General features: G+C 45.6%; 1 protein-coding gene across 1 annotated transcript in view; it reads right to left on the bottom strand.

The window, feature by feature from the left end:
• The window catches only part of LOC311244306 (membrane-associated guanylate kinase, WW and PDZ domain-containing protein 1-like), a gene marked incomplete at its 5' end in the record, with an annotated part of 219,745 nt that overhangs the window by 107,466 nt on the left and 99,430 nt on the right, over positions 1–12,849 (bottom strand). The window contains 1 exon segment of the mRNA XM_084333755.1: positions 12,468–12,584. Within this exon segment, the coding sequence (XP_084189881.1) occupies positions 12,468–12,584 (117 nt within the window).

Here is a 12,849-nt window from a genome sequence, read left to right as displayed (position 1 = left end):
GACGTAGATTCAAATCACCCCTTAATACCCATGATACCTACAGTACAGCACTAGCCTACAAACTGGAACGTTATTGATAGTTTCTCATTCTCAATGTGTGGACACATTCAAATGAAATCCAGCCCTAAAAGACAAAAGCCAGATCACAAAAGCAGAGTAGAATGCAGCAGAATGAAGCAGAATGCAGCTGTAATGTAATTCCATCACAAAATCCTTACTTCAATGTTCTCTTTATTCTCAGATGTCCTATAGTGGTAATGATACCGACCATGCAGCCTACCATGCTGCCTATCATGCAGCCTACCATGCTGCCTATCATGCAGCCTACCATGATGCGTGAAACCTTAAGGCAACTAACATGCACTTCCGCGTTTCTCTGATTGGCCAGCGCTCTCCTTCGTGAATACCAGCCGCTCTACGCTCGTTCCCTACGCCGGAGACATTTTTAGAAAAACACAAAGCCGCCATCTTTAATGTCTCGCATAGGTAATATTAATACCGCGGCATTATGCATTCGTAATCCCCCCTACATAATAACCACGCAGGTTAATCAGCAAAGGTTAATAATAATAACCATGCAGGTTAATTAGCAACGCTCGCACAATACCTAGGTTAATAATATTTTTTTTTTTTTTTTTTTTTTTTTTTTTGTGACCTGCAACAGGGCAGTTTTAAAACCAGAGACAGTGGACAGACTTGTCTTTCTTGCCTGCAACTTTATTTTTTTTTGATCCACTTTTTCTCCCATTTTCTATGTTTTCTCCCATCCCAATTTCGTATCATCCAATTCAACCCTCCCCTGTCATGAACGCTGTTTCTTGCCTCCCACAAGCCGGCTGCAATGTGGACTAAGTCATACATAGCACAAGTCCCCTCCGGTACTTGAGGTAACAGCAGTCGCATCTTTCACCTGCGCAGCTCGATCTCTCAGTGGCGAGGAGTAACGCGTGGAGGCTCACGCTGCCCCCGACACTTCCTGATTCTACTGCGCAGGCGCACCAACCGACCTGTAGGAGACGCGGTCCACAACGCCCAATCCCCACCCTTCAGTTTCCCTCCCCGTAATACGGCCAATGTGTATTACTGCGGACGACCAGCTAAACTGAAAACAATGTGGAGCGCTGGGCTCGAACAGGCGAACCCAGCGTCTCCACATTGGTGGCGAGTGCCTTGCCCACTACACCACCTAGCCGCCCCCTTGCCTGCAACTTAAAGTAATGGCTTTGCTTGTCCAAATGACAATACTGACCAAATTGAGATTTATTTTTCTCTTGTCCATTTATTTTGTTTGCTTTCTAATTTAAAATACAGTTTGAAACCGTCTGTACACAGTAGGCTATGTGTGCTAGCAGAGCTAGACTCCAGTCACGAGTCACGGTGCACATGTGCGGTGGTTTGTCCACCAAAAAAGCGCCAAAAGATCGAAAATAAACTAGCAGAGCCAGAACTGTTCAACTCCCCTGGAGCCACAGCCAGCAGAGAAGCCGGTTTACTTTCGCTTTCAAACCAGCTGCAGCCTGAGAACTGGAGTGTGAGGGGATGTAACACTAAAGATGGCGGCAACGACAAAGAATTGCTGCAAAATAAACATACATCTGTTGTTTAAAAAAAAAATATATATATTTTTTATTTATAACAATTTTGATAATTATCGATATCGAGAAATATGATAACATTATCATATCGTTATCGCGATATGATTTTTTGCCATATCGCTCAGCCCTACTTCAGAGCTGCTCTTATTTGTAAATAGAAGAAAAAGGAGTTTTTCATTGTTCAAGAGTGGATATGTTGCATAAAAAGAATTGAAGTGATTCGAACTTATGACCATAGGCTCCACAGCAAACTGGCGAACGAGTTGAGCTAAGTGCGTCGATGATAAAACTGAGTGACGAATGTGCAACATCCCTATATACTATATACTCATGTACCATGTTCTACAGTAAGTGGGGAGTGTAAACGCTTATAGTTAAAGACAGTAGAGCTTGCGTTCTACAGTAAGTGGGGAGTGTAAACGCTTATAGTTAAAGACAGTAGAGCTTGCGTTCTACAGTAAGTGGGGAGTGTAAACGCTTATAGTTAAAGACAGTAGAGCTTGCGTTCTACAGTAAGTGGGGAGTGTAAACGCTTATAGTTAAAGACAGTAGAGCTTGCGTTCTACAGTAAGTGGGGAGTGTAAACGCTTATAGTTAAAGACAGTAGAGCTTGCGTTCTACAGTAAGTGGGGAGTGTAAACGCTTATAGTTAAAGACAGTAGAGCTTGCGTTCTACAGTAAGTGGGGAGTGTAAACGCTTATAGTTAAAGACAGTAGAGCTTGCGTTCTACAGTAAGTGGGGAGTGTAAACGCTTATAGTTAAAGACAGTAGAGCTTGCGTTCTACAGTAAGTGGGGAGTGTAAACGCTTATAGTTAAAGACAGTAGAGCTTGCGTTCTACAGTAAGTGGGGAGTGTGCGTTCTACAGTAAGTGGGGAGTGTAAACGCTTATAGTTAAAGACAGTAGAGCTTGCGTTCTACAGTAAGTTGGGAGTGTAAACGCTTATAGTTAAAGACAGTAGAGCTTGCGTTCTACAGTAAGTGGGGAGTGTGCGTTCTACAGTAAGTGGGGAGTGTAAACGCTTATAGTTAAAGACAGTTTCTGACAGCTGGGCTGTGTTGTCACGCGAAATAACGTTATGAGTGAATCTGGTAGTTGTTTTGATAAATATGTTGTTTTGATAAATATGTATTCTACGGATTCGAACATAACATTACATTTCCGCGAGCAGCCTATTTCCGCGAGCAGCCTCGCTTGGCGTTTGAGTGCCGTCAAAACGAAAATGCGCATACGCGCGTTACCGGCGTAGGGGGGAAACGAGCCGTAGCGTCACGTGGGGTCAGTTGGCCAATCAGAGCAATGCGGAAGCACATGTTAGTTGCCTTAAGTGTTCACGCTACCATGATACCTACCATGCTACCTACCATGCAGCCTACCATGCTACCTACCATGCAGCCTACCATGCACCCTACCATGCTACCTACCATGCAGCCTACCATGCACCCTACCATGCTAACTACCATGCAGCCTACCATGCACCCTACCATGCTACCTACCATGCCGCCTACCATGATACCTACCATGCAGCCTACCATGCAGCCTACCATGCAGCCTACCATGATAACTACCATGCAGCCTACCATGCAGCCTACCATGCTACCTACCATGCAGCCTACCATGATAACTACCATGCAGCCTACCATGCAGCCTACCATGCTACCTACCATGCAGCCTACCATGCAGCCTACCATGATAACTACCATGAAGCCTACCATGCAGCCTACCATGCAGCCTACCATGCTACCTACCATGCAGCCTACCATGCTGCCTACCATGCAGCCTACCATGAAACACAACTAAAACATGCACAGAACAAAACGTAACGCAAACGTTACAAATGCAAATAACAAAGAAGTACGAGACTGTCATTACTTGAAAATGAAACTTTCTCTTTGCACATTCGTTCTTATGATTCACCAATAACTTCAGGGACCAGAGAGAATTATCTACACTCTATTCACTTATTTTCTTCACTTACCACATAAGATGGAGTATTTCCCATCAATGATTAAACAGAGGGACTAATCTCCATGCTTGAATGTCTCGGGGCGACTGTTTAACTAAGCACTCTAGGATCAGTCTCAACGCCTCTTTTAATGGTCTCCTCCATTCACTGCTACCACTAGGCTTCCCCACTGTCATACATGCGGTTGTAATAGTCCTTCCCTCACCATTTGACCAAGCACTTGCGTTTGGGTTCAAAATACAAAAAGGATTGTCCTGTTATTAAGAGAGACAATAGAATTACAGGGTTTCAATGGCCTGTCTCTCGTGCAGCAACCATACCTACATCGGCACACCTTACACAGCCATATCTATTATCTAATATCTACATCAGCACGCCTTACACATCGGGGCGATCACATCGCTGCCGTCGAGGGAAGAGCTCAGACATCCGCAAAGAGTTGACTTTTCAGGAATTAAGAATTAAAAAGCAAACCTAATTTTGAGATTTGATGCCCATGTATTCTTTTGTAAATCATACACTGGGTTTTCAGTAGGTTTAATGGTCCTTGGGTTCACCACATTGAGAACTGTGTCAACTTTCAATCCAAGTAAAACATGAAAATCCCCCAAATTGGAGATACTAGTTGTTGTTTTTCACCAAACGGCAGCAATATTATTTGAAACCATATCCAACATTACTTCCACCCAACCCCCTGTAGCCTATTGGACATATTCAGTTAGCATCGCTGTACTGACTATCCTCTGTACTGACTATCCTCTGTACTGACTATCCTCTGACTATCCTCTGTACTGACTATCCTCTGTACTGACTATCCTCTGTACTGACTATCCTCTGACTATCCTCTGTACTGACTATCCTCTGTACTGACTATCCTCTGTACTGACTATCCTCTGTACTGACTATCCTCTGTACTGACTATCATCTGTACTGACTATCATCTGTACTGACTATCCTCTGTACTGACTATCCTCTGACTATCCTCTGTATTGACTATCCTCTGTATTGACTATCCTCTGACTATCCTCTGTACTGACTATCCTCTATACTGACTATCCTCTGACTATCCTCTGTACTGACTATCCTCTGTACTGACTATCCTCTGACTATCCTCTGTACTGACTATCCTCTGTACTGACTATCCTCTGACTATCCTCTGTACTGACTATCATCTGTACTGACTATCCTCTGTACTGACTATCCTCTGTACTGACTATCCTCTGACTATCCTCTGTACTGACTATCATCTGTACTGACTATCCTCTGTACTGACTATCCTCTATACTGACTATCCTCTGACTATCCTCTGTGCTGACTATCCTCTGTACTGACTATCATCTGTACTGACTATCATCTGTACTGACTATCATCTGTACTGACTATCCTCTGTACTGACTATCATCTGTACTGACTATCCTCTGTACTGACTATCATCTGTACTGACTATCATCTGTACTGACTATCCTCTGTACTGACTATCCTCTGTACTGACTATCCTCTGACTATCCTCTGACTATCCTCTGTGCTGACTATCCTCTGTACTGACTATCCTCTGTACTGACTATCCTCTGACTATCCTCTGACTATCATCTGTACTGACTATCCTCTGACTATCCTCTGACTATCCTCTGTGCTGACTATCCTCTGTACTGACTATCCTCTGTACTGACTATCCTCTGACTATCCTCTGTACTGACTATCCTCTGTACTGACTATCCTCTGTACTGACTATCATCTGTACTGACTATCATCTGTACTGACTATCATCTGTACTGACTATCCTCTGTACTGACTATCATCTGTACTGACTATCCTCTGTACTGACTATCCTCTGTACTGACTATCCTCTGTACTGACTATCATCTGTACTGACTATCATCTGTACTGACTATCATCTGTACTGACTATCCTCTGAACTGACTATCCTCTGTACTGACTATCCTCTATACTGACTATCCTCTATACTGACTATCCTCTGTACTGACTATCCTCTGTACTGACTATCCTCTGACTATCATCTGTACTGACTATCCTCTGTGCTGACTATCCTCTGACTATCCTCTGTACTGACTATCCTCTGTGCTGACTATCCTCTGTACTGACTATCCTCTATACTGACTATCCTCTGTACTGACTATCCTCTGTACTGACTATCCTCTGTACTGACTATCCTCTGACTATCATCTGTACTGACTATCCTCTGTACTGACTATCCTCTGTGCTCAGTGGTGAGCTAGAGCCTGACATTTTCATCACATAATCAGGCAGGCATCTATTTTCAATATATCAGAACAACATAATCCCAGAGAGAGAGAGGCTCAGAGGGGAGGATTTACTGGTCACATGGTCGAGATAGGGACACAAACAGAGAGAGAGCGAGAGAGAGATAGGGGGGGGGGAGGCTGGGAAAAGGAAAGAAAGAAACAGAATGAAAAGGAAGTGTTGAGGGGGGATGAGAAAATATTAATCTAACCTAGAAACCCCGTTTCATTTGGGTGCTCCGCCAAGCAGGGCTGCATACATGAAGGCAAACACACGCATAATGCCCATGTGCACACACACAAATAATAGCCAAAGCACCAGTCCATGCATCCATGAAGGAGTGCTGTGTAGCAAGAAAGAAGATATCTCTCTTCAGTGATCAGATCCTGTCTGTGTATACAGAGACATGCCATAATCAACACAGTGTCGTGTCGTGGGGAAACACAACAACAACGGATTGAAAGTGCACACTATCAAACACACACACAGTCAGTGAGTGTGACACAAATGGCTGTTATCTTCTCAACCACATATACTGCAGCGCTCCCGCAAATAAGTGGAATAAGACCACACATTCAGACCATGTGACCACCACTCAGACCATGTGACCACCGCGGCTCAGACCATGTGACCACCGTTCAGGCCATGTGACCACCACAGTACCACTCAGACCATGTGACCACCGTTCAGACCATGTGACCACCGCTCAGACCATGTGACCACCGCTCAGACCATGTGACCACTACCTAGTCTCAGACCAATGGATTTTGAAACAATGGTGTGAAATAAGTGCAGTACAGTAGTGAATATGCAGAATTGACTGAAGCACTAGGAGGACAGAGGTGGAACAACAACCCTATCGATCAACCCTAGTCATCCAGTCTGGCACAGTGCGGCATGCTGAGCACCTTCTGTTAGCTAGTTCTAGAATAACTATCCCTTGTGAATAGTTCATAGAAAACTGTTAGTTAATGAGTTATTAATGACCTATTTATTAAATTAATTGCATTTATTAATTTGTGTTTAGATAGGTCCCCTGGTGGAAGGCCAGATGAGGCCAGCTGTAGGTGGATGGTGTTGATTTTGGTGCAGGGAGGGTGCTGGGTGGTTGTAAGGTCCCCTGGTGGAAGGCCAGATGAGGCCAGCTGTAGGTGGATGGTGTTGATTTTGGTGCAGGGAGGGTGCTGGGTGGTTGTAGTGGGTGGCTGACTAGAGAAGAGGGCTCTGGTGCTGGGTGGTTGTAGTGGGTGGCTGACTAGAGAAGAGGGCTCTGGTGCTGGGTGGTTGTAGTGGGTGGCTGACTAGAGAAGAGGGCTCTGGTGCTGGGTGGTTGTAGTGGGTGGCTGACTAGAGAAGAGGGCTCTGGTGCTGGGTGGTTGTAGTGGGTGGCTGACTAGAGAAGAGGGCTCTGGTGCTGGGTGGTTGTAGTGGGTGGCTGACTAGAGAAGAGGGCTCTGGTGCTGGGTGGTTGTAGTGGGTGGCTGACTAGAGAAGAGGGCTCTGGTGCTGGGTGGTTGTAGTGGGTGGCTGACTAGAGAAGAGGGCTCTGGTGCTGGGTGGTTGTAGTGGGTGGCTGACTAGAGAATTTGGCCCTGGTGCTGGGTGGTTGTAGTGGGTGTCTGACTAGAGAAGAGGGCTCTGGTGCTGGGTGGTTGTAGTGGGTGTCTGACTAGAGAAGAGGACCCTGGTGCTAATTGGTTGTAGTGGGTGGCTGACTAGAGAAGAGGGCTCTGGTGCTGGGTGGTTGTAGTGGGTGGCTGACTAGAGAAGAGGGCTCTGGTGCTGGGTGGTTGTAGTGGGTGGCTGACTAGAGAAGAGGGCTCTGGTGCTGGGTGGTTGTAGTGGGTGGCTGACTAGAGAAGAGGGCTCTGGTGCTGGGTGGTTGTAGTGGGTGGCTGACTAAAGAAGAGGACCCTGGTGCTAATTGGTTGTAGTGGGTGGCTGACTAGAGAAGATGACCGCTCTCCCTCCTGAGCCACAGTACTGTTGGGGTGGTAGGTAACAACTTCATTGTGGTTGCCCACCAAAGTAGAATGCATATAAGCAAACTATTGTTATGTATTGATTTGTGTACTGCATATATGTTACTTTACAAAGTTGATAAAAAGGGCAAGGTAAATAGATGTATAATCTTTGTTTGTGATTGTTATACTCAAATGAGCTTTATTCTATGATAGTGTTTTCACTTCTGAAACAGAAAATGTCTCAGTAGCCTATACACAGAATAAAAGGGGGAGAAAAAGTAGATAAAAAAAATATAATATCCCCCTGGATGCTCTCAATGTCACTTACAGTATAACATCTTCCCATTGTCTACGGAGCAGCTCCAGACTTTATACTTGATGACATCACACGTTTGAGTTTTAGCACTCTAGTTTTCGTATTCGTATTCTTATTCTTAAATTGGGTGTAGTTCCCCTGTAAGTGGTATTTTCTTGTTAAAATGAGTGTTAAATAGCTCTACATTCCAACAGCCCTCACTGATATATAGTGTCTGGTCACTGGTCAGTAACTCAGTCCCTCCGCTCTGCAGTAAACACAAAATATATTTTCTGGTATCCCTTCCCACTTCATCCAATCAGGAGAGAGAACCCTAGATATGTTCACTTATTTCAAGAAATTTTGCCAAGCCAGATTAGTTTACTGCACTTGCAGATCATTTTACTTGTTTCAAGCGCATATTTGCTTAATTCTTTTTCTTATTTCTTATTTTTGTTTGACCATTTTTGCAGTGTGGAGTTCTCTCTCCTGATTGGATTAAGTCCAGTACATTCTGTGTTTACTGCAGAGCGGAGGGACTGGGAGATCCATGTTACTGACTAAAACACTCTATGTCAGTGATGGCTGTCAGAATGTAGAGCTATTATTTTAACATGTAGACCACTTGTTTTAGCAGACATTACAGTTCTGCAACCAAGAAGCGCCAGTATGTTGTCTGTGGTGGCTGCGGGGGTGCTAGTGCGTATGTGTAACTCGTTTGGACAATCAGAACACTGGGACTAGAGGAGTGATCAGAGCTCACTATAATTACCTTGTCATCATTGTGGTAATTATAACCCACGTCCTGGTGTTTAATACAGTGAGATGAGAAGAAACCATTGAGAGAAGGTATCTTAGGGGCCTTTCTCACTCACCCATTCGGTTCTGTTCCATTCCGTACCGTCCTCATTCCGGATCGGATGCGAACTTCCCCCCTCCCTCTCCCCCCTCTAGTTTGTGTACAGACTTCAGTCTTGGTTCGCTCCGGGTTCTGTTTACGGTTTGCGTTTTGAGCGTTTACGCTTGCCGTAGGCGATGATGTCACGCTCGAAAATGTAAACAGGAAGTGTGTTAACACGGAGACTGGAGACTGGATGTTGATATAAAAGAAACAAATAACCAATAAATATGAAGTTATATTTGAACCTCTGTTGTCAAGCCTTGTCAATATAACCCACCCCCCTTTTCTCACGAATGGAACTCTGTTGTAGAGTCCGCTTTTGAGCGTTTTGCAGGGTTAACTGTGAGGATTCGCCTGTCCCTGGACCTTTTTCCTGTGTTTTCCCTGTCTACTCTCCTCATCAGCCCCCACCCTTGCAATGATTTACTCTCCTCTACTCTTCACCAGCCCCCACCCTTGGACATCCTTGATCCTCTACCTTCACGCACCTGTTGGGAGTTTGCAATCACCTCGGGAGAGTACATAGGTTGCAGACTCCCCTCCAGTCCTTGTCGGGTCGTTCTGTGTTCTGGATTCTGTGTTCTGGACTCTGTGTTCGTTCTGTATCTGTATCTGTGTACACTCTGTGTTCATGGAGTTCTGTACGTTACCATCCTGTACGTTACCATCACCTGCCGCGTCTCCGGCGTGAGACGACGTGCCAGCCATCACCACCTGTCGCCGTTTGACTGGAGTGGGACACCGTCTTCGCTCTCTAATTCTCTACGGGAGGTTTTCCAGTGTTCCCACTCCAGACGTCAAGCCGGCTCGTCATCGCTCCCGATTCCACGGGAGGAAGGCGTCTCTTCGTGATCCTCGTTCCTGGGGGTGAGGCTCGTCGTCGCTCCCTAGTATTCCACGGGAGGACGGCGTGTGCCCATCCCGTTCCCCTTGGACCCAGGCTCGTCGTCGCTCCCTAGTATTCCACGGGAGGACGGCGTGTTCCCATCCCGGTCCCCTGGGACCCCCTTTGTTCTGCGCTGCCCGTCTGCAGCATCCGAAGAGGAGGAGGAGGATCCCCGTGCCAGGCCCCCGCTGTCGGGCCCCTGTTCCCGTGCCAGGCCCCCGCCGTCGGGCCCCTGTCCCCGTGCCAGGCCTCCGCCGTCGGGCCCCTGTTCCCGTGCCAGGCCTCCGCCGTCGGGCCCCTGTCCCCGTGCCAGGCCTCCGCCGTCGGAACCCTGTCCTCATCCCTGTAAGCAGCTCTGGCCCTCGCCCTGTCCAAGGCCTTAACCCTGTTCTCTGTCCCTGTCTACAGCCCGCCTCTCCGGGCCTCTGTCCCTGTCCCCCTCTCCAGTGCCCCTGTTCCTGGCCCTGACACTTAGCCCTGGTCCTTAGCCCTGGCCCTTAGCCTTAGTCCCTTAGCCTGTTCGCCTCTTAAAGGCACAGTGCCACATTTTCCAGATTTCCTTGACTCTAGTGTTTTTGTGTTTGCCCTTAAAGGGACTGTGCCGCTTTTTGTTCTATAATAAATATTTGCCCTGTTTTGGCTTACTCTCATACCTGTCTTGTGTTGTGCGATTGGGGTCGGTTACAAACCATAACAGTACGACCCGACCCGTCGACGACCCCAGCCAGCACAGACTGTGTATGTGAGTTTGCCCTTTTTAGTTCCCCTGTTAGTTCCCCTGTTGACTCCCCTGTTAGCTCCCCTGTTAGCCTCGTTAGCTCCCCTGTTAGCTACCCTGTTCCCCACAGATTTGCAAATACAGTACTGTTTGTGATACAAAAAGTGTCCAGAAAAAGAGTGTATATACATTTGACGTAGAAACTGTACATTGAAGGAGGTTGGGTAGACCTGACAGTCTTTCTTCCCTGTTTGATACCCACACAGTTTAAAACCATCTGATACTAAGTTTAAAACCATCTGATACCCAGACAGTTTAAAACCGTCTGATACCCACACAGTATACCCACACAGTATACACACACACACAAAATAGCCCAGGTGGTGGTGTGATGACAGGTAGTGTGTTTCACTCATTCATTATGAAGGTGATGGTGGTGTGATGACAGGTAGTGTGTTTCACTCATTCATTATGATGGTGGTGATGATGATTATGACGGTGATGATGATGACAGGTAGTGTGTTTCACTCATTCATTATGATGGTGGTGATGATGATTATGACGGTGATGATGATGATGATGACAGGTAGTGTGTTTCACTCATTCATTAGGACAGTGATGATGATGATGATGATGATGATGATGATGACAGGTAGTAGGGGTGCACCGATGTAGCATGTATGTATTGGTACCATTGGCCATTATCAATGGTTTATTATGTGCAGTAAATGGGTTTGACATTGCACCAGTAGGGGGCAGCTGGCGATCCTCTGTTATGAACGGGTTGAGACTTTGTCCATGTTGGTACTTAATTTCACGTCTCAGGTTAACGTGGTGGTGACATATATGGGCGCTCGTGCACATATACAGTAGTTAAAAAAAATAAATAAAAATTTTCTTTGCCACAAATATCGGTATCGGCCGATTGTGTTAGTTGAACAATCGGTATCGGTGGCAAATTTTCATATCGGTGCACCCCTACTTATAAAGCACGTCCTGGTGTTTAATACAGTGAGACAGCTAGGAGAGGGAACCATAGAGAGAAGGTATCCCCCCCCCCCATTTCTCTTCTCCTGTAGTTTATTTCATCTGCAAGTCTTTTCATTTTTGCACGCATTCTAAGGTGTCTACTGTCCTGGGCGTCTCACAACCTTCCCAGATACAGTATACATATACGCAGACCAGCTTTGATCATCTCTCCTCAGATACAGAACTTGAAACCGATGGACACAGTAATTATCAACAAGAGGTGGGAACAGGATATACAATAAAATAAAGAGGAGAAATTATGTAAATAACAACAATGGAAAATAACCAACTATAATACAGTCATTCATCAAATCCTCACAAAAAATAATAGAGATGAAGGAGCAGACTGTTGTAGGGAATGTGAGCATAAAGACACTACTAGCATATCTGCTGGGAGGAGGAGGAGGAAGAAGAAGAAGAAGAAGAAGAAGAAAAAGAAAAAGAAAAAGAAAAAGAAAAAGAAAAAGAAAAAGAAAAAGAAAAAGAAAAAGAAAAAGAAAAAGAAAAAGAAAAAGAAAAAGAAAAAGAAAAAGAAAAAGAAGAAGAAGAAGAAGAAGAAGAAGAAGAAGAAGAAGAAGAAGAAGAAGAAGAAGAAGAAGAAGAAGAAGAAGAAGAAGAAGAAGAAGAAGAAGAAGAAACAGATGAAAATGAAGAAGAAGGAGAAGAAGAAGAAGAATGAGAAGACGATGAAGAAGAAGCAGAAGAAGAAGAAGAAGAAGAAGAAGAAGAAGAAGAGGAAGAGGAAGAAGAAGATGAAGAGGAGGAGGAAGAAGGACAAGGAGATTAAGATGAAGGAGTAGAAGGACAAGGAGAGGGAGAGGCAGAAGCAGATGAAGAGGGCACTACTCACAAGGCACGGCATGGCGGTACAGGTTGGCTCGGATCGTCTGCTGCAGCTCATGATCTGGAGAAGACTTCTGGAACCTCAGGCTGAGGTAGTGCTTCAGGTCCTTGTTCAGCTTGTGACCTGTGGACAAAAGAACACAGGAAGGTCATGGAACCACACCGCCAGGAACCCGGTCATCTGTTTACTGCTCAAACTGTGACCTTCGACCTGAAGATAAGGCTATCCATCGTTGAGGTTTCCTTACATACAAAAATAGCCTGAGAAAGAGCAACCGATGTCAGAGGGGGAGAGAGGGAGGGAGAGAGAGAGAGAGAGAGAGAGAGAGAGAGAGAGACAGAGAGAGAGAGAGAGAGAGAGAGAGAGAGAGAGAGAGAGAGAGAGAGAG

Source organism: Notolepis coatsorum (assembly GCF_963971535.1).
Source record: "Notolepis coatsorum genome assembly, chromosome: 17".
Classification (NCBI taxonomy): Eukaryota; Metazoa; Chordata; class Actinopteri; order Aulopiformes; family Paralepididae; genus Notolepis; species Notolepis coatsorum.
This window is presented reverse-complemented; position numbering and strand designations above follow the sequence as displayed.